The sequence below is a fragment of the Halictus rubicundus genome, chromosome 8 (genome assembly GCF_050948215.1).
Source record: "Halictus rubicundus isolate RS-2024b chromosome 8, iyHalRubi1_principal, whole genome shotgun sequence".
Taxonomy (NCBI): Eukaryota; Metazoa; Arthropoda; class Insecta; order Hymenoptera; family Halictidae; genus Halictus; species Halictus rubicundus.
The window spans coordinates 11,671,750-11,693,368 of NC_135156.1; the positions used below are offsets into that span (position 1 = coordinate 11,671,750).

The 21,619-nt window shown below is 40.4% G+C and overlaps 2 protein-coding genes across 14 annotated transcripts in view; one reads left to right on the plus strand and one right to left on the minus strand.

Moving 5' to 3' along the window:
- The window catches only part of Dh31-r (Diuretic hormone 31 Receptor), a 147,042-nt gene that overhangs the window by 90,992 nt on the left and 34,431 nt on the right, over positions 1-21,619 (plus strand). The gene's annotated exons all lie outside the window — the stretch shown is intronic.
- Positions 189-19,903, minus strand: LOC143356086 (juvenile hormone esterase). Of its 2 annotated transcripts, none has more exons than XM_076791481.1 (8): positions 19,708-19,903; positions 13,559-13,847; positions 12,771-12,956; positions 11,588-11,790; positions 2,144-2,300; positions 1,485-1,793; positions 759-903; positions 189-660 (listed from the first exon to the last, which is right to left on the minus strand). In XM_076791481.1, the coding sequence occupies exons 1-8, from the start codon at positions 19,894-19,896 to the stop codon at positions 498-500; spliced, it is 1,641 nt and encodes a 546-aa protein (XP_076647596.1). In that variant the 5' UTR covers positions 19,897-19,903; the 3' UTR covers positions 189-497. The 2 variants fall into 2 exon arrangements, with proteins under 2 accessions (XP_076647596.1, XP_076647595.1); XM_076791480.1 differs by having other exon boundaries at positions 1,485-1,808.

Here is a 21,619-nt window from a genome sequence, read left to right on the forward strand (position 1 = left end):
GCCTAAAAGAGTTTCAATCTTCCGAAAAATAGATTTTTTACTGCACTAAGACCGCCACTCACGCAGCGCAGAATTATTCGTTTAACAGCTGATAAATGTTTAATACTTCGAACGATGGTTAAACACGAAGTAATTCCTAGAAAGATATTTATTACAGGGATGAGATCACGAAGAAGCATAGAATACCGTTTCTTGAAAAAAATTGGAACTTTATTAATTATATAAAATTATTCGTTTCCGCATCGGAAACATTTCCGTATCTCCCAAAAGTTAATAATATTTTTAAAAATCAATTTATCGTTCTCGAAGCCAAAAGAAAACGCATTATTGTACGAATTTTATTTTCAATCAAAAAGATCGTAACTTCTCAGTTTCCATTATCTTTACTATCCGAGAATTCTGTTTTACAAGATTTTTTTCACGTTCAAGCTCTTGAAGTAGATAAATGAATTAGATATACACGTATGTACAAACAACCGTTGACAACAATCTAATCGTTACAATTTATTCTTCATAAACTTCCAGTTGGACGTATGGTCCTCCAGTTTTATGCTCTCCATGCGAAGTTTCTCGCCGATGTTCATGTACTGGATGGTGTCTCCCTTCTCGATCGGTTTCCAGAGCGTGGGGATTAGGTTTGTGGTCATTGGTGTTGGGTTTCTTGAGCAAGAGAGAGAATTGTTGAAATTTTAATTTTTGAAGAATTTTCAACGATCGGTCAGCCAACAATTGGTTTGCAAGCTATTTGCGAGACCTACCCAGTTTTCGCGAAGTCAGTCCACATCTGCGTGAGGTATTCGACGACATTATATTCCTTGGTTCCGGGTTCTGGTGGAGGTATACCCATTGCCTTCAGCAAGTAGGGATAAAACTGGAAAATCAGTTCCTCCGCGTGCGTCGCTCCTGCAAAACAAACGTACACCAGCTCATAAAATTGAGCAATCACCGTCGAGATAAACTGTTCACTTTTCCCTTTGCAGTTACAATTTATGACGATTACATTGCTGTTTCTTCATAAACCGCTGCTCGAGTCCGTGCACTTTTTTTTTTTACCGGAAACACCGATAATTCTTTTCTGACTTCGCATAATTATACTTTATCGTTCACTCTGCAAAGACTACACGAACATAGAGGAATTTTTGCACTCGATCAAAGTGTTCGCGAAAGAATATAAATTGAGAAACGCCCAAATCATTTTTCAATTAATTCTGTATATTACGGATACGTTAAAATTATGTTTTAGTAAAACCTCCATGTTATAGAAACGTTCGAATTATTTTTTTATTGGTTAAAAACTCGATATTGGGATTCTTAGATTCTTATAAAAAAAATTCTTCTTCATCCGAAATATGACGAAAGCCGATCCCGAGCAATCGTCTTATATCGAAAGAAAACTGTAGTGAAATCGGAAGGTCGCCGGTTCAATTTCGTCAGAAATATGCATAAAATCGGCAAATTAGTTAAGTTGATGGAATATATTGTACCTTTAGCTGTGATGCCAAGTCTCCGTTTGGTTATGGAGATCTCAGGGTCGAAGGTGAATCTATAAAAGTATGTGGGCAAGTTCTTCTCAGCTTGAAGTTTGACGGTATCGTGAATTCCCCTGATGAACATCAGGTCGCTAAAATAGCACGCATAGGATTCTTGACTCTCCATGTTGATCGTCTCATTGCCGAAGTATAAGCGTTTTAACTGATCAGGAGAGACCTCGTCCATCTCCAACGTCTCTTCCATTTCTGGGTGCAAGGCCCTCTCAAATTCAGTGTTCAGCGTTTCCATAGTCTTTTTAAGATCTGAATATATTAAACCTATAAATATATAAATGTATAACTGTGAATCAAACGCAAACCTATTAACTTTATTGTTATGTATCTTTCATTCATTTTATAATTAATGTGAAATTTTTCACAATCGAAACGAATTTGCAAGGAAAGTCCAATAGTTCTGTTTATTTAATACTTAATATTAAACTTTTATCTAATAGTAAATTAAACTTTGGTCTTGCTTTGAAATAAGGTTCCTCGAGGAGGTTTAAAAGCCCTTTCAAGCTTCCAATATTTTCTAAGGGGGAGAATTCTCTTTTCAGTTTCACAAAATGTTTGCTCGATATTGTATAGTTCGATTAAAATTAGTTCCAACTTACTGCTTACGAAGAGGGTTCCTTCCTTGTCGTTGTTGCCTATTAACAAGGGTACTTTGACTCCAGATTTCATCTGAATTGACGGATGCTGCGGCATGAACGGGTTCGACGATTTGCTGTCGACAGTTGGCCCGAATAATCCGATCATGACATATGACTTCTGAAAAACACACAATAACGAGAGCTCCATTTTAGTGAATCAATATTAATGTTCCCGATTGGTGATCATTATTCGTTAGACGGGGTCAACGAATGTCCCTCTTCTATGCAGTAAATATTGTTTCAATATATGTAGAAGGGATGTGTACACGATATTTGTGAAAAATTCCTCCCCACTTCCGCGGCAAGTCGCACGTTGATTATCCCCGATACAGTCTCAAAATCGATCATTTCATAATTACACTGGTAGTTGAATTTCCTCAAATTAACCCTTTTTTACGCGGAAGATAACCACGTTACAAAGAGTCCACGAATGCGTAAAAAAATGTTTAAAAAAGAGCGCGGTACATGCAACAAGTAATCACCGATAATGGAAGAGGAAAAAAAGGAACCGCGTAAATTGAAACCGCGCGTGTAACAAAAAATGCCACGTAAATCGAGAGATTGTTTATCGCGTAAATAAAATGCCACAGAAATCCAGGGACGGATGCAGTTCGATAAGACCCAAGATTTACGGAGTACGTTTTAAGAAGCCTGCTATATGCACGCTCAGATTATTAACACTCGGTTTACGGGGCACTAAATATGCCTATTCTACATTACTTTGTAAAAATAACGAAATTGTATCTATCCAAATTTTTAACCATTTCTTTTACAATATACGCCCGATGAAACGATTAAACTTTACAATTTCGACAATTGTGAATTGAGAATTTTAGAGCCCGTCATTTTGACGGGTCCCGTGAACCTAGTGTTAATAATTCGAAGCAAATCCGTTCGAAAAGAATGTTCGTAACATTTGAATGGCATGCTGGGCTCTCGGAATGCAATATCGTTGAGAAATCAAGATAGAGGCGAGCGAGCAGCTGAAGAACACGACCTCAGCTTCTCATTTAACGAAAACAGAACCGAGGAGCTGCTGAATCCAGAGTTCGTTCCGCGAATGGAACGAGTTTTACTTGGCACTGTTGCTCGATCTTTACGAAGTTTACCTCTCTCGCGTGAAAGGACTTTGCTGAACGGTGACACGTGCTTTCGCGCGAGTGTATCGTCCTCGGAACCTCGAACGTATTCTCCGCGTCTACAGTTTTTCAATTAACCCATGCTTTCAGCGTCGAAGCCTCGCCTTTTGTCGACGAAGGATTCAACACCGAGACAATTAAATGCACAAATCCGCAGTAGACAAAACGTCACGGGAGACCACAATTATTTTTGCAACAACCTCTGTACGGTTCCGAGAGGATGCATGCCGCGGCCCCCGTAGAATACCGTAGTTTTATTTTTACGGCGTAATTTCACGTTCTCCAGATGTCGTTGAAGGCCCTTTTCCGATTTTTGTCCGTCCTTCGACTAATCACGAAGAATGCTAATCCTTGAGTTGCCGCACGCGAGGCGCTTGAGGATTCGAGCTGATGGCATTGGAAAAGTGGCCATAAGTCAATCCGTGCGACCCTCACACCGTGTACCGTCCGCGAGGTACTTGAGGGTTCCGGATTCGGACACAGCGGGCCTTATGGCCCACTACACGCGGCGGCCAAGGGGTCGTAAATCCTCTTCCGCACGACGCGAGGTACGCTCGGGTTTCGCTACAACCCCAATAACCGTGTCTCTGGTTTTCGTCAAACGGACGAAAACCAGAGACAGTAAACGCACGTTTTTCCAGCCCTTGGTCTTCGTCACCGGACCTCGGCCAAGGGGCAATAAATTAGCTGCTAGCCACTTGGCTAGCACGGCTTACGTGGGCCACTTAGGCCTTCGTCGCGCTGTTCCGGGGTCCCATAAATCGCATTTTGGGAACTCTTCCTTATTTGACTTGAGGTGGGACTTCCTCCTCCACCGGTGAGGGCCGTTCCAGAAGATCCTCCGCCCTCAAGTCAAATTAACGAATAGGGATGGTTCTTCCCCCGAAAACGGGCCCATGGCCACAAAATAGCGTCACCACCGAGGTGACGAAAAAGAACAGCGGACCTCGGGGCAGCAGATAGTCCTTAGATCTCTCCGAGACTATATCGATATTACGGCTTGACTAGACACTTACAACGTCTTTCAAGAAATTGTTAACGTTCTCGCGAACAGCACGTCTCGTGTCGGAGACAAGGCTATTTCAATTTAAACCCACACTTGTAAACACAACATCGTCCATTCGACTACTGGAATTAGTTGCCCAAAGAAAAACTCCGCCGGCAACCGCTTGTATTTAATTGAATAAAGATATATTTATTTCCGCGATTAAATACGAAGATAGAGTTCTTTTCGAGAACCCAACACATGGTCCTTCGAACCGGATCCAGTGGCGTAATTGGAGTGAATAAAGTGTCGGTCAATGAACATATTCGCATACGAACTTTGTGAAGTTCAACATCTTTGGCAATACCGTGACCAGAGACAACTCCGTGGACGACAGCATCAGCAGTCAACCTCCGAAGCTCCAGAGACGTTCCTGCATTATCGTGACCAGGGACAACTCCGTGGACGACGACGTCAGCAGTCAACCTCCGAAACTCCAGAGACGTTCCTGCATTATCGTGACCAGGGACAACTCCGTGGACGACGACACCGGCGAAGGTAGGCTCGTTTAATTTTCGCGCCAATTAAATTTCCCATTTATCCTTTCGTTTCCCTGTCTCGAATTTCGTGGTAAAAATGGCACATATCGAGAAAGCCGACAAAGCGATTGAAAAACAAGTTCGTTCGATTAAACAGAATCGAAGTTATTTTAAAGCTCAAATCACCTCATTAGGTAAATTTGTCGAGTCATTCACAGAATCAAAAAGAGAACTTATTAAATTACAAGAACGCATAAATCGAATCCGATCTCTTTTTCTAAAATTTAACGACAACCAAGACGAACTGGGTATGTTAACCGAGGATTATGATGCCATAGAATCAGAACGTGAGGAAATAACGAATGCGTATGACGAAGTTCTTGCGGCAGCTCTCGAGCTCCAAGATTCGCTGTCAATCAAACCGAATGATGATAAAAATGTTAGTTTATCCGAACATAAAATAACCGCGAATAAAATTTCTGTAAACCTACCAAACATCAATTTGCCAAAATTTGACGGAAGAATAGAGAAATGGGTAACGTTCCGCGATGCATTTTTATCGATGATCGATTCAGACACAAGTCTGAGAAAGATACAAAAATTAACGTATCTCACTTTGTCGTTAACCGGGGAAGCCAAAGAATCGATAGAAGCGTTCACAATAAGCGAAGAAAATTACGACGTGGTATGGAACCACTTAACAGAAATATACAACAATAAACGCGTATTAGTTCTGCGACATGCGACGTTATTACGGGAAACCCCGTTCATGAAAAATGACTCTTCTGACGCGATTCGAGAATTAGTTCGGCATATGCAACTTCATATTCGATCGTTAGAAGCTTTAGGCAGAACATGGGAAGACATAGCTAATGATCTCTTAACTAGCATTGTCATTTCTCGGATGGGAGACGAAACGCGAAAGACGTGGGAGCATACGTTAATAGACACAGAAGTTCCGAAAGTAAACGACATATTCAAACACTTACATAATGCTTCCCACCAATCGCAGGATTATGCATCGATTGCATGTATGAATAAACCGCCCGTATATACGTCGTCTCGCCCTACGAGCTACAAACGTGAAAATCAGTACATTCGACAAACGCGATCGCGAAATTCACCTCCTCCGTCACCGAAATTTCAACGCCGGACCGCCTTTGCAACTCAGGCGCGAGTATGGCCCTGTTCTTTTTGCAAAAACGAAGGGCACCGTACGTATCAATGTCCTCATTTTCTAGACATGAATATAGAAAAGCGTATCGAAGCCGTGAAAAATGCGAAATTATGTTTGAACTGTCTGTTGCCCGGTCATTCGGTGGATAAATGCAGGTTGGGGACATGCCAATTTTGCAAATTAAAACACAATTCACGACTGCATAAAACCGCGCACGCACCTTTGGAAAAAATCAAATCTCGTTCGGATCCGCAATTAAACAATCAAGAATGACGCCAGACTAACCACATCGATATTCCGACCAAATTCGAAAATCATCAAACTTTAATAACAGACGGAGCTACTCACGGGTTGTTAACGACTGCAATCGTACGTGCATTTGACAACCAAGAACAACCTATCGAATGTCGCACTTTATTAGATACGTGTTCTAACGCGAACCTAATAACCGAAGAATTTGCAGCAAAATTAAATCTACCTACTAACATGCAAATGGTGAATATCGATGTGTTGAATGAACTTCAAACGGTTACGAGTCGGATTGTAAAGGTCAAGATTATGTCTCGATTAAATAAATTTTCTCGCACTCTCGATTTTTTTATCATACCGCGTATCGCAGGACACTTACCAGACCACCAAATAAATCGCAGTAAATTACGAATTCCTTCGAATATTATTCTTGCGGATCCTCATTTTCACAAGCCTTCCCCTGTAGATATGTTGATTGGAACAGGACCAACATTATCTAGTTTCAGTATCGGTCAACTGCAGATTCAATCGAAGGGAAAACCAGATTTGATTTTGCACAAAACCCAATTCGGATGGGTCATCGGGGGGAGCGCACCTACTGTTTCTATCGGAAAAACGCGAACATTCCTCAATACCGTTAATTTCGATCTTAGACAATTCTGGGAAATCGAAGAGGGACCACAACAATATCACTTGTCGGCAATTGAAAATGAAGTGGAATCCCATTTTATCCGTACCGTTGCACGCGAACAATCCGGGAGATACGTTGTCGCGCTTCCGTTCAACGAGAAGAAGCGAGACATCGGCGAATCCCGAACACAAGCATTAAACCGATTTATGTCTTTAGAACGCAGATTCGCTCGAAATCCCGATCTAAAGACGGAATATACCGCGATTATAAATGAGTACATCACGTTAGGTCATATGACACAGATAGACTCACCCGACAATTCTTTCGGTTTCTACTTACCGCATCACGCCGTCATCAAACCCACCAGCTCGACGACGAAATGTCGAGTTGTGTTCGATGCGTCGGCTAAATCGGATACCGGTATATCGTTAAATGATGCACTCGAAGTTGGTCCGACGATTCAGGACGATCTCTTCTCTTTATTATTGCGATTTCGAAGTCATGCATACGTGCTAACCGGGGATATTGAGAAGATGTATCGGCAATTTCTCGTACGTCCCGAAGATCGTCCGTATCAACGGATTCTTTGGCGGAACGACAAAAACGAAATTTCTACATACGAGCTCAATACAGTCACTTTCGGTGTAGCTTCAGCCCCATACTTGGCAATACGGTGTTTACACCAATTAGCGAACGACGAATCGGACAATTATCCCGCAGCATCCGAGGTCATTAAAGGGGACATTTACGTTGATGATCTTTTGACCGGTGCTGCAACATTCCGCGAAGCCCGTAAATTACGTAACGATATTATTAATTTGTTGAAGAAAGGGGAACTTAACATTCGACAGTGGGTATCGAATGACCCAAATTTATTATCAGAACTATCGGAAGATCAGATTCATCCGAAGTATTTCGGCGATGAATCCGTCAAGACCCTCGGCGTGATCTGGAATCCACGTGACGATTCAATTAGATATACCGTATCTATTGACAACAGGCAAACGCATACTAAACGCATAATCCTTTCGTCTATTGCCAAAATATTTGACCCATTAGGTCTCCTTGGACCTGTAACAGTAAGCGCGAAAATACTTATGCAACGTTTATGGCAACTGCGACTAGATTGGGACGAATCCTTACCTGCAGATATCCAAACCGAGTGGTCGAATTATCAAGCGCAGTTAAGGTTGTTAAAAGATTTCACTTTTACACGGCATATTTCGCAACACGAAGTTAAACGAATTGAAATGCATGGCTTTTGTGACGCTAGTGAGCGCGCATACGGAGCCAATATCTATCTACGCACTATATCCATGTCTGGAAATATCGCAGTTCATTTGATTTGTGCCAAATCCCGCATAGCTCCGCTAAAAACCATTAGTTTAGCGCGATTAGAGTTATGTGGAGCTAAATTGCTTGCCGAACTGTATACCAATGTTAAACAAATAATCCGAAGGGAAATCCACTCTACCGTATTGTGGACGGATTCTACAATTGTTCTTCATTGGTTACAACGGTCTCCGAATACATTAAAAACCTTTGTCGCGAACCGGGTTGCCAATATTCAAGAAACGACAGATATTAAGACATGGCGACATATTCGATCGATCGATAATCCTGCCGATTTACTCTCACGCGGCTCTAACGTTAAAAATTTCATGGCAAACAGTCTCTGGCGTTATGGGCCACCGTGGCTGAAATTAGACGAAACATTTTGGCCAATTTCGCATTTCGAAATTCCAGAAGTTTTACCGGAAGTACGAAAACTTACGTGTTTAATCTCCACCACCGTACAACCTTTGGAAATTTTAAGTAAATATTCGTGTATCCGCCGATTAACCAGAGTCATCGCTTATTGTCTACGTTTCATATCGAGACCCCGAATCACCGGACATCTTTCTGTCGAAGAACTGCAACGCGCGAAAGAAAAAATTATCTCGCTAACTCAGCAGCAATCATTTGCTCAAGAATTGCAGGATTTAAAAACGAGTTCGCAATTAAATTCAAAAAGCAAGTTGCTACCGTTATCCCCATTTGTCGACGAAAGGGGAATTTTACGTGTTGGAGGTCGTTTACAAAATTCGAATTTACCGTTTAATCAAATGCATCCGATTCTTCTTCCGAAAAATAATCATATTACCGATCTCATTATTCGCGAATCTCATGTACAAGGTTATCATTCGGGTTTGACAGCTACTCTTTACCACGTTCGACAATTGTATTGGCCCATCGATGGGAAAAACATAACGCGAAAAATTATCCGCCAATGTATAAAATGTTTTCGATGTAATCCTCCGATGACTAATTATGTCATGGGGAATCTACCGGCCGCTAGAGTTTCGCGATCCCGACCATTTACGAATGTCGGAGTCGATTGTTGCGGTCCTTTTTATATAAAGGAACGACGATACCGCAACCGTAACCGTATTAAGATTTACGTTACTGTGTTTGTCTGCTTCGCGACAAAAGCCGTACATTTGGAAGTCGTCAGCGACATGAGCTCGGAAGCCTTTTTAGCCGCATTAAAACGTTTTATTGCGCGACGCGGCATTTGTCGGAACATTTATTCCGATAACGGAACAAATTTTGTCGGTGCGAAAAATGAGATGACGGATTTGCTTCGGACCTTAAGCGAAAATGAAGAAATCCGTCAATATATCTTAGAAAAAGAGATTACGTGGCACTTCACACCTCCGCTGTCTCCCCATTTCGGGGGATTGTGGGAGGCAGTGGTAAAGTCATTCAAACACCACCTACGTCGCGTTGTCGGCGACGAATTATTTACGTATGAACAATTTGCGACTTTTACTACCGAAATCGAGGCAATCCTAAATTCACGTCCTTTGACACCCCTTTCTTCAGACCCTAACGACCTATCCGCCCTGACTCCCGGTCATTTTTTAATTGGTGGCGTAATGACGAGCATACCAGAAGTCGATTTTACCAAGACAGCTACCAATCGGCTTTCCACCTGGCAACATATTCAAAGGGTAAAACAGGACTTTTGGAGCCGGTGGTACAAGGAATATATCAACCACCTAAACGTACGAGCAAAATGGACAAAGGGTTCACATGACATCAAGGAAGGGACGATTGTCGTGTTAAAGGACGACAACTTGCCACCACTCCAATGGAACATCGGAAGGGTCATCGAGGTTCATCCAGGCAAGGATGACATAATACGCGCGGTAACTGTACGCACAACTCACGGCACGTACAAACGCAACACTCGACACCTCGCGCCTTTACCGATCGAGCCCGTGAAACCTTAATTTTCGAATTTTTAATATTTCGTTTGTATTTCGTTTATCATTTATGCATTTTAGTTTTAGACACATATTATTAGTATATTATACGCGTTTATGTTTCGTTCGTTTTACGTGTTTCTCGAATATTTCGTATTTTTACGTATCGTTTTGTATATCGGTTTTTCTTTATATTTAGTTTTTGATTTACGTTTATGTTATGTGATGTTCCTTTCGATTTATCGTAATTAACGACATTGCGCGATTTTTTGAACTACTTGTATAGTTCAACGGGGGGAGCATGTACGGTTCCGAGAGGATGCATGCCGCGGCCCCCGTAGAATACCGTAGTTTTATTTTTACGGCGTAATTTCACGTTCTCCAGATGTCGTTGAAGGCCCTTTTCCGATTTTTGTCCGTCCTTCGACTAATCACGAAGAATGCTAATCCTTGAGTTGCCGCACGCGAGGCGCTTGAGGATTCGAGCTGATGGCATTGGAAAAGTGGCCATAAGTCAATCCGTGCGACCCTCACACCGTGTACCGTCCGCGAGGTACTTGAGGGTTCCGGATTCGGACACAGCGGGCCTTATGGCCCACTACACGCGGCGGCCAAGGGGTCGTAAATCCTCTTCCGCACGACGCGAGGTACGCTCGGGTTTCGCTACAACCCCAATAACCGTGTCTCTGGTTTTCGTCAAACGGACGAAAACCAGAGACAGTAAACGCACGTTTTTCCAGCCCTTGGTCTTCGTCACCGGACCTCGGCCAAGGGGCAATAAATTAGCTGCTAGCCACTTGGCTAGCACGGCTTACGTGGGCCACTTAGGCCTTCGTCGCGCTGTTCCGGGGTCCCATAAATCGCATTTTGGGAACTCTTCCTTATTTGACTTGAGGTGGGACTTCCTCCTCCACCGGTGAGGGCCGTTCCAGAAGATCCTCCGCCCTCAAGTCAAATTAACGAATAGGGATGGTTCTTCCCCCGAAAACGGGCCCATGGCCACAAAATAGCGTCACCACCGAGGTGACGAAAAAGAACAGCGGACCTCGGGGCAGCAGATAGTCCTTAGATCTCTCCGAGACTATATCGATATTACGGCTTGACTAGACACTTACAACGTCTTTCAAGAAATTGTTAACGTTCTCGCGAACAGCACGTCTCGTGTCGGAGACAAGGCTATTTCAATTTAAACCCACACTTGTAAACACAACATCGTCCATTCGACTACTGGAATTAGTTGCCCAAAGAAAAACTCCGCCGGCAACCGCTTGTATTTAATTGAATAAAGATATATTTATTTCCGCGATTAAATACGAAGATAGAGTTCTTTTCGAGAACCCAACAACCTCGGAAAAATCGGTAAAGTTTAAACGGGAGATCAGAATTCTTATCGCAACAACCTAAACGAATTAGATACCGAAAGTTTCGAGAATTTACATTTTTGGTGAGCAACTTTTGGTGCGCCTCGGCGAGTTTCTGGGTTTCTATCGTCCTCAGGAACTCGACCACTTCCTGGGGATCGGTGGTCTCCTTGCCGAGGAAGGCAGCCAGGTCTATGGCATGCTTCTTGACATTCTTGGTCAAGATGGCCCAAGGATTCGTCGAGACCCCGCTCTGCGAGATCGCCTTGTGGAACAAACCTGCAAGCAAAAGGATCCGCGAATAAGCTCGGCGATCTTCTGTATTCGGTGCCAGGCCATAGGAAAATTCGAGGGACCGAGGTGGAAAGATACGAGCGAGACGAGCTCGCGGTTCAGCACAATGGGGTAGAAGTAAACAGGAGGATAGACCGTGCTCGCCCAGAAGCGGAACAACGAAAGTAGGATGCGCCTAAACGCTGGCTGATTCTGAAATGTAATTTTCGTAACAGTCTGGCACATAACCGTGACCACTCGTTTTCGCTGATCCACGCAAGCTATTTTTTAATTTAGCCGCTACAACGTGTTCCGCGAACAGGAAAAACTGGTACAACAGTATCGATTTTAATAAATGAAAAGTACAGGAGGATTTTTGTGAAGCGCGTCCAACGAATCGATATTACGACAGAAATGAACTCTGAACATTTTCTGGTCGGGTTCCCAAAATTAACGAAGATATAAATTATTTAGCGTGATGCGGCGAAGTTCGACACGTCAAAGTTAACTTTAAACTTTTCTCGCAACCTCGTTACGCAAATAAGGGATAACACGCTGAACGGGTTGGCACGATTACAAACTGTCCAATAAATAAACAAATACAATTGTAAAAATGCTTGCTTATAGTTCAAACATGTATCTATATATCCGAGGAAAAAATTCATTGGCGTCAGAAATAGTGAAAATTGATAGAAATTATAAAACTGAAATTTTACATGTGCCACGAAACAGCTTCTCGTTGTGCATCTTTTTCGTATTCGGAGATTACAAAATAATTTACCCGCAACTCGCTGGTCCATTTTTAAGGAAAATCGTCCGCCGTTTAATAGACATTGTTGGACGTTTCAGGGAGAAAAATTTTGCGAAACGCATTTCGCGTAACAGAGCGGAATTATTGGATTTTTCTCGGGAAGCCGGTTGAATGTTGCATGGAGGGTAAACGTCGCTGGAAATTCTCCGGCGCGTCGAAAAATCGAAAACCGTACCTTGAGACATTGGAGATATGCATAAGTAATGCACGGATGCACCGCCGGCGCTTTCTCCGAATATTGTAACATTGTTGGGATCTCCGCCGAAACTCGAGATATTTTCCTGCACCCATTTCAACGCCATTACTTGGTCCTTTAAACCTTGATTGCCGGGCGCTTCTTCCGTCTCTAAATTGAGGAAACCTGGAATGGCCAACAAATAATTTATGAACGAAAGAAATTTTTGTCGAATCGTTTACCGACGGATTTTTATGCAAAGTAAAAAAGCGCGTCGCGAGAGTAGTATATCCATTTTCTGTAATCATTCGAATTTTTCTACTGTTTTAAATTGCATCTACCCGCTTTTGTCATACATACATAAAATCTACAGTCTACAAATGATAAATTAAGTCTGACGTGGGGCGTAGAGAAACTCAAACCGATTTCATATGTGCATAGCAATTTTATATCACTCGTCATTTTATAACTACTCATAATTTAAAGTCGCAACCACAAGTTTCGCGTGATTTAAAATCACAATTGTGTTAAATTCCATAACGATACGTGCAAAAAAGCGTAGAAAAAATATCTGTCATACTAGTACAACCCAGTCAGACCTGAAACTAATTCACTCCCAATTTCACGGAACTTGTGAATATTATTGAGGCGAAAATCATTAGAAAAGAGAAGAAAATTTGTATCTAAATAAATTATACCCCCTTGAAGTCTAAATAGGTTTAAGGAAAATAGTGTGCACGAACGGGTGAAAATTTCAGAGCAGATGCCACCGAATATCGGATACCCACCGAAGACTCCGACTCTGTAATTAATCGTGACCAGAACGACATCCTTCCGGATGATATAATCGGGCCCGTAAAGTGAGCTGTCGCCGGCCCCACTGACAAACCCACCCCCATGGATCCACACCATTACAGTGCGTTTCGAGGACACGTCAATTGTCGGCGTGTAAACGTTCAGATACAGACAGTCGTCGTCGCCAATTACTTGATGTGTCATAAAGTCCAGTTGGCCGCAGGAGTTGCCAAACTCCTTCGCTTCCCTTATCCCGGTCCATGGTTCAGGGGGTTGGGGGTCCTGAAAGAACCAAACGGAAATCAGAATTCGCTGTTATGTCAAACTGGAAGCTCCACAGAATTTCCACACTATTTATTCGATAGAAAATATCAAATTTCTTCTTTCTACATGGAAATTATGAGGTTCGTCAAGTGACAAACGTATTGCACAATATAAAGAAAATTATCTCCGAGTATCGAACAAATTTTCTTGGCAAGCTTCATCCTCATATTCGTCATACAATATACTGGAAAGTGTTTCGATGCTTTATCATGCTATTTAAATTAATTCATAATTGCCACGTTGCAACGAACAGCGTTTTTCTTTTTCTAACAGGACTCATTCATCATTGTATCAATTTTTTCTTGAAATATTGTTAATTTCCCTATCATGTTTGATTAATTAATGAACTAGTTTTGCTTTCAGCATATTTATAAATAACTCCATTCATCACAGTCACGATTTTGATCGAACATTCTCTCGTCGAGACAGCGCAATTTAAATATTAAATTTGAGATATTTAATTTAGCTTCATCGCTGTTTGATAATGCTGGGAAATATTGATGCGAATTTCTCAAGGTATTTTATTCTAGAAGAATAATATTATATTCTAAAATAGTTTACTCCAAAAGAATAATACTATGTTCTAAAATATTTTATTCTAAAATAATATGCAAACTAATACATGTATATACAGTCGCGTCGTTTTTAAGTTGACGCGGTCGAATTTGGAGTACGCGATGCTGTTCTTTTTTTTAATATGATTTGTACTTGACTTTCCTGGTCTTCTGCTTCTGTTTACAGTGAGCATGGGTAGTGCCACAGACAATTGTAGAGTTTCAAAACGAAAGTGTATCGCGGAAAGTGTAGTAACGACAAATTTCTAAAATTCTTGTCAAATTTTCACCAGTCGGAAAGTAAGTTGACGCAAACAAATTTTTTATTTTTAATACAAAAAACGCGGGTAAACCTGAAAATATGATAAGAACAGATAGGAAGAGAAAAACATCTGCTCGTCAAGATCGACAAATTGTTAAGGAAGTAAAAAAAATCCCTTTATTAGTGCGAGACAAATGAAAGAAAATTTGTCATTGCCGATATCCATTACGCAAATTAAATCACGCATTTATGAACAAAATTTACATGGACGGATATCAAGAAAAAGACCCATGCTTACTGTAAACAGAAGCAGAAGACTAGGTATGTCAAGTAGAAACCATATTAAAAAAAAAAAACAACATCGTGTACTCCGAATTCGACCGCGTCAACTTAAATACCGACGCGACTGTACTTCGATCTAAATAAAATATTGATCTTGAAATCTCTGGAGAAAATTAAGTTGGAAGAAAAGTAATCTTATCTCGACAATTAGTCCCGAGGACTTTTTTATGAACAAATAAATCATGGAAACATTTGTGTTAATGTTCCCATTGCAGATGGTCTGTATGTTGACATTACACTGCATAATAATAATTTTCAGAATGCTCATTTCGAAAATGGATATCTCGATCAAACAGCCGATCCTTTGTACAGTTGACATAGGCTGTATGTACAGCTTCTGAAGGCAGCGGCCATAATGCGGTCTATTACGATTTACCGGCACATTCGACTAATTAACCGCGCATTAACATCCTCTTTCAGTACAGACATTTGAATGTCGCGCGAAATTTACGCGGCCAGCAGTGTGCCAGACATTATCGCAATCACATTTCCCTTTAAACACGCCGTTGATGCGACCGCTTAATAGTTAATCGGTCAACGAACAGCTTATTGGGTCGCCTCGACCCATATATTTAATCGTGTCATATAATACGAGCCTGTTTTAGCAATATAAACTTCCAACCAACAAATTCACTGCAATTTTAACGCACCTCTTCTACTTTGCAATTCGAAAGACAGAAACATGAAAATTTTATTTCTCCTCAGTTTGCCACGTATCCTACTCGATAATATTCATTGACAAAAGATTGTCTAACTTTAAGATTGTTTAACTCTGTACAATTTTTTACTACACCACGAGTTTGAATAAGGCAACTTATTCAATAATTTCCTATCGATGCATCTTTATAATTTCAATGATCACAAAGTAAAAAATTCGAAACCGGTCATTTGACCGGCAATGGTTAGTATTAAAAAATTGATTGTGGGAGTAGGAATTCATTTGATCACACAGATCGAGGCGTCGACTGCGCGAATTTTCGCGAAATGCTCAGCGATATCGTTAAAAACAGTGCTTCTGAATCGAAACATTTAAGAGAGGCCACGCTATCAAACGCTCGAACCTAAGTTCTGTGTGTATGTGTCTGTTGAATGCCCCAATTGCCAGTGATTACGGGTGTAGGCTGCTAACAGCAAGTTGCAGATGGTAATTCAGTCTGACAAGCAAGGAAAACTTCTTGCGGCTGCAGTGGATTTCGAAAATTCATCGGAGAAGGTGCAATAAGGTGTAGTAAGGTGTCCTTGGACTACGTGCAATGTTGCCCTATCAGAGACAGCACGCTAACTATTCGATACAGTAATACCATAAGCTCGTAGATACGGGTAATCATAAATGTTGCAATGCAGTGAACTGACGCCGATTTTACCAATTTTCAGAACATCCTTATGCGCGCCAGCGCGTAACGCAATCGAATGTTCACCGCCAATTAATTTATTGCAATTACACGGCGAATTTGCATCCTATTAATGCGCATTTCGCGTATTACGTTTGTGAATAAATCTCGCCCTGTTTTTCTTAATTTATGTCGCTCCGGGAAACTTTGCGATTAACGCGAACCTAATGTATTTGTTGTAAATCATCGTTAAACACGATAATTGTTTTTCGATTGAAATATATCCATTACCGTTTTCTAATTTCTGCACGCCAACAATTCGATGTCGTTAACGAGATTTATTCATATGCAGTGTGACCGTAAATGTTTAATGTTCGTTATTCGAAATAATTGTAGCAAGTAACTTTTCTTTCAAAAATGAGTCTTTCTTGCGGCAGCAGAGGAATTTATGAAATTTATGAGAAATTATTCAACAAATTCATTTCTTCGGGTATATACTATAAAAAGGAATCGATTAAAATTTCGATAGATGAATTCTTGTCATTTTTATAAAATAATGTTTTCATTTAAAACTCGGTTCGCAACGAGTAATTCTTACGATCGTTGCTATATCGGCAGATTACTCGGCAAATACAAGGTACCAGGCGAGATCGCTTATAAAGATTGTTCGCTATAGTACATTTTCTGTCGCCGTCGAACCTCATACTAATCTCTAGACCGACGTTACGTGAGCAAACATACTTTGTGACCGGACATCACAATGAAATAAATGAGATAAGTGTGTTTATCATTTTTAACAAGTCAATATGAGGATAACGAACGGTTTAGATGTGCTCTGTCGTGTCTCGTTCTCCGTGTATCGATAAAAGAATGTCAAACGAAATATTATTTAATTTTCTTATTTATCGTTTGCGTATTTTTAGGCAAACTGAAAATTGACGGAGAAGCCACCTACACGTTTATTCCCTTTTATAATAATTTTATTGAAAACAATGCAACAGCATTTTGAAATTCTTAAACGTTTTTACTGCTTTGTATTTGACCGATTTTTGTCATGCATAAAATGAAAAAGTCTAGGTACACTTACGCATTTGTGTGTTTTAATGCTTGCTCATTCTACTGAAGAAATTTTCTGTATCATCTTTTCGTCGATGTGAAGTTAGCATAGTCGTGCGAACAGGCCGTGAGACCACAGAGTACGCAAAATAATCTATGAACGCTCGAGCCGTTTCGCAATCCGCGGGAGACCATCAATTCAAGTTTTAGCGTATGCTGGTCCAAGATCGATGAGCATATAGCACAGTGAATTCAACTCGGAGAATCGACTGGCGAAGGTCGATACTATGCCTCTGAAATTTCAGGAAAATGAAGATCGCAGAACCGACTTTCATCGGATCCCAACTCATGCGTTGTTCTAACACATTCAAGGAAGAAAAATATTTTTGCAAATAGCTGCCAGCGAATTCCTCGCCTTAAAACTTCGATTTTTGGCATTTTCTCGTCGAGATGTACGGGATTATATAGTAAAAAGTTAAAAATTTCTGGGTTGCCAAAGTGAAGTTTAACCACCTTGCTAACTAGAAACCAAGTAATTTGAAAATAAACTAACTTGGATAACAGTAATGCATTAGATGTGCGTTTATCTTTAAACTGAATAATTACTGAATTTCGAAACAGTCATTTGATTAGCATGTTTGTTAAAACGCCTGTTAATTATCATTGCCACACGGTAACTATTTTCATAATGCGTGAGAAACAGTATCACAAGTTCACGCGCGTCACAGTTTCAAAAACGTCATCGTATCTAGTTTCAGTTTTTCCTTCGTACTCCTACAATCAGGCTTTCTCTTCCCCAGGTCATGCGACCTTGAAGAGACCATCAAAAGTGAATGATGCAGTGGGAGTGAGCTCACGTTCACGATCCAGATACACGCGACATAGCAAATTGAAGTAATAGTACACGAGTGATCGTGGCCTTTCTTGCACGGAGTTGCAATTTAAAGCAGTGGAAAGATTTAACAAATTGTAGAGTTAAATTACATCGAACCTGCTAAAATGATCAATGAACGATAGAAATTCCCGTGAAGTTTCGTCTACATTTATCCAAGGAATACGTCAACGTGTATAAAACATGTGTTACTGTGATTATCGTAATTACTGTTTCCATTCATTTCATTCAACTTCGCAGTTCATTCACGAAGTTCTGTCTCCTCGACATTTCGATTTATTCGCTTGTAAACAAATGTAAAATATTGTGTATCTTGACACCTTCAAAACCATTGTTACAAATTCGATCTGTCAAACGTGTGAATTTATGTAAAATCATCGAAGCTTTTGCTTCTCGTATCAAACGCTTGCCATTTCTGTGGACTTTGTACACTAACGTTGATGGAAATCGTGAAGTGGATGAAGTCATTTCTTGTGTAATGCGAATTTCCTCGGAACATGAAATGCAGAAGCATAATCGCAACCAGAAGGTGAACGCAATAGCGTTCGATTTTATCTTATGATTTGTAAAAAAACGTGAGAAAATGTATAGAACGCTAATAATCATACTTAGACCGCGGATGTTTATACAAATTCCAACTTTCGTGAATTATTTTATAACAACCAGAACGAAGAACAAGCTTAATTTATCGACTGGAAAATCACTGACAACATTGTAATGAAATATAGAATTACAAATGTTTTTCGCATTTTTTTCAAAGATCCGCAGTCTGATCCTGATTTCTCTTAAAAATCGCATAACCTTTTTAAAATTGGTTCAAATGACGAGGTTTTTTTTTTTTAGATGTAAGACCGACTAGTTTGCTAGACAATGAGTAAACAAACATTTCTTTAGATTACAATCGGTTGGAACGATAAAAAAAAGATTATGATTTTTCCAGTTTTTTTATCTAAGCCTACGATAAATGAAAGGCGTGCCATTTACGAAGCAACCTAACACATTCGAGAAAGTATTACATGTAGCTAGAGAGAGGAGAAAGTAGTCGAGCGATTAAGACGAAACGTCAATTAAAGAAACTTCCAAGGAAGAGAAGAAAATTTAGAGAAAGATGACAGAGATGAAGAGCAGAATGCAATAACAAATTATTTTATCGGTTTATCAATGACCTTCTGATTCCCAGATTTTTAATGAAATGCGGCACTCGATTATTAGCAGGCCTGATCGTTTACGCGAACGCAAAGGCTCGTGTGCGACGTACAAAATTGGCGCGGCTTTTAACGTGTCGAACAACAAGTGACGAGGAACAACTGCAGCGTGTTGACGTTTGGTAGGTGACAATTGGCGCTATTGACAGAGGAGGTTCTCCGAAATAAAAGTTTACCTTGAACCTGAGCGGACCGGTTGGCGGTTTCGCGAACGGGATCCCGCGGAACGCGAGGAATTTTCCGCCATAGACGTTCTCGTCGACAGCGCCACGGAGCTGGCCCTGTTTCACGGTCACCACAGGATCCTCGCACGCCATGTGACAGTTACGAACGCTACTTGTTGGAGCAACAATGCCAACTGACATGTAGACACTCTCCGTTAAGAAGAGTACCGCGGTCCCAAGCCATTGAACCGCGGAGTGGGGAGTTAGTGAAATGGTCAGTCTACCCCCGAGATCCTAACTGATAGCGATGGGATCAAGCATGTGCGCAACCACGTTTTAACACTAGAACTACCGAGTGATAAATACGACTTATGTATATTGCTTTGTAATAATGACAAGACTACTTCTGACTACTTAAAGACTACTACTACTTCTTCTACTGTCTGACACGACAACATTTCTGATGAAAACATTTTTATAATTTTTGTAATTGTGAAAGAAGAAATTAGGAACCAGTCATTTCGACTGGATCGGTAGTTCTAGTGTTAACGACCCTAACGAATTTTGCTGAATCCTCTTAACACCAGAACTACCGAGTCCGCCACAATGACGGATCTCAGATTGTTTCTTCTACGATTCGTGAAGTTGTAGACATTTTTCAGTATACTTCTTCATTCGAGTACACGGTACCCGTTATTATTATAAAGGAATATACTAGTATACTCTTTGTTGCCTTTTTCTGTTTTTACTGAATACAAGAAGAAGTTCGTCGATGTTGCATCAGTGTGGACTTAGCTTTACACAGCCTACAGTTCTACGTGACGCAATATATTTCTTCCATAGCTAACATGAATACCTTGACAGTATCCAAAAGATATGAAAAAGAGTTCGGTCAAATAATTTATGTGAATAATTGGCGTTACTTGACTTTAAATTGTTTGACCGTGTGATATATCTTTTTGACACAGAACGGAACGTCGAGGACTCCGCGAATTTCGCAATGTCATCAAAGAAATTAGTATCAGCTGTCGTCATAATTTGGTATTACTGATAGTACGTAACCTCTGGGCGACATTTACGACTCGCAATCTGTGCTGACATGAAATTTTAGAACTGCAATTTCGTTTAGGAATCTGGGGATTGTCTGAATACCAGACCTCTGTTTAAATAACTAATGCATTTCTCATTTTAATAACATCCTCTAGATATTGTGTCTTATTTCAGTAATACCATTATAAATAATTATACAAACGAGTCAAAATTATTTAATATAAGTCGGCTAGTATAGAAAACGTAGATATAAATCATTAAGATCTGTCTAACATATAAATTACATTAATCTAACAATTGGACATTAAACCATTGGAAATAATGAATTACTTATTGTTCAACAAATAAGCTGTATCATTGTTCAGTGAGATCACAGATCAGAAGATATAATACGACGACTTAACAAAACGGATGATAAGATCGTATCAATTTATCAATCAGTCGATATAGATAAACATATGTATGTAATCACGTGTACAACTGGCCGATTGTTTTACAAGAAACGGTTCATTTTATTTATCTAACTTGTTCCTCGATCAGCGTGATCTTGCAGAACTTTTGAGTGAACATTTCTGTCGCTCAGAAAATTTATTGCAACCGGCTAGCGCTATTACGCCTCGTTTTTCAGCAAAATGTACAGCAACTAGCTTTCGTACACAAAGACTGTGCCACGTAACTTTATCATCCAAAATGCTTCCTTTATTCGTATCGTGGAGATAAACTGCGCTACTTGTAGGCAGTGTACTTCCGAGAACCTAGAAAATAGATCTTCCGTATATGTATACGTTATCTGACGGTATAGCAATAATAACATGATTTTATTATACGCACAATCTTATCAGCACAGTAATCATTAAACAGTGATTAATAAACT

What these genes read in the sequence shown, in the direction of transcription:
- LOC143356086 (XM_076791480.1), bottom strand. Translation starts at nt 19,896, where the DNA reads ATGTCAGTTGGCATTGTTGCTCCAACAAGTAGCGTTCGTAACTGTCAC. An exon ending in CCGGTCCGCTCAGGTTCAAG is followed by an intron (nt 13,848 to 19,707) that starts GTAAACTTTTAT and finishes TGGTTCTTTCAG; the next exon opens with GACCCCCAACCCCCTGAACC. An exon ending in AAAAGTTGCTCACCAAAAAT is followed by an intron (nt 2,301 to 11,587) that starts GTAAATTCTCGA and finishes TGTGTTTTTCAG; the next exon opens with AAGTCATATGTCATGATCGG.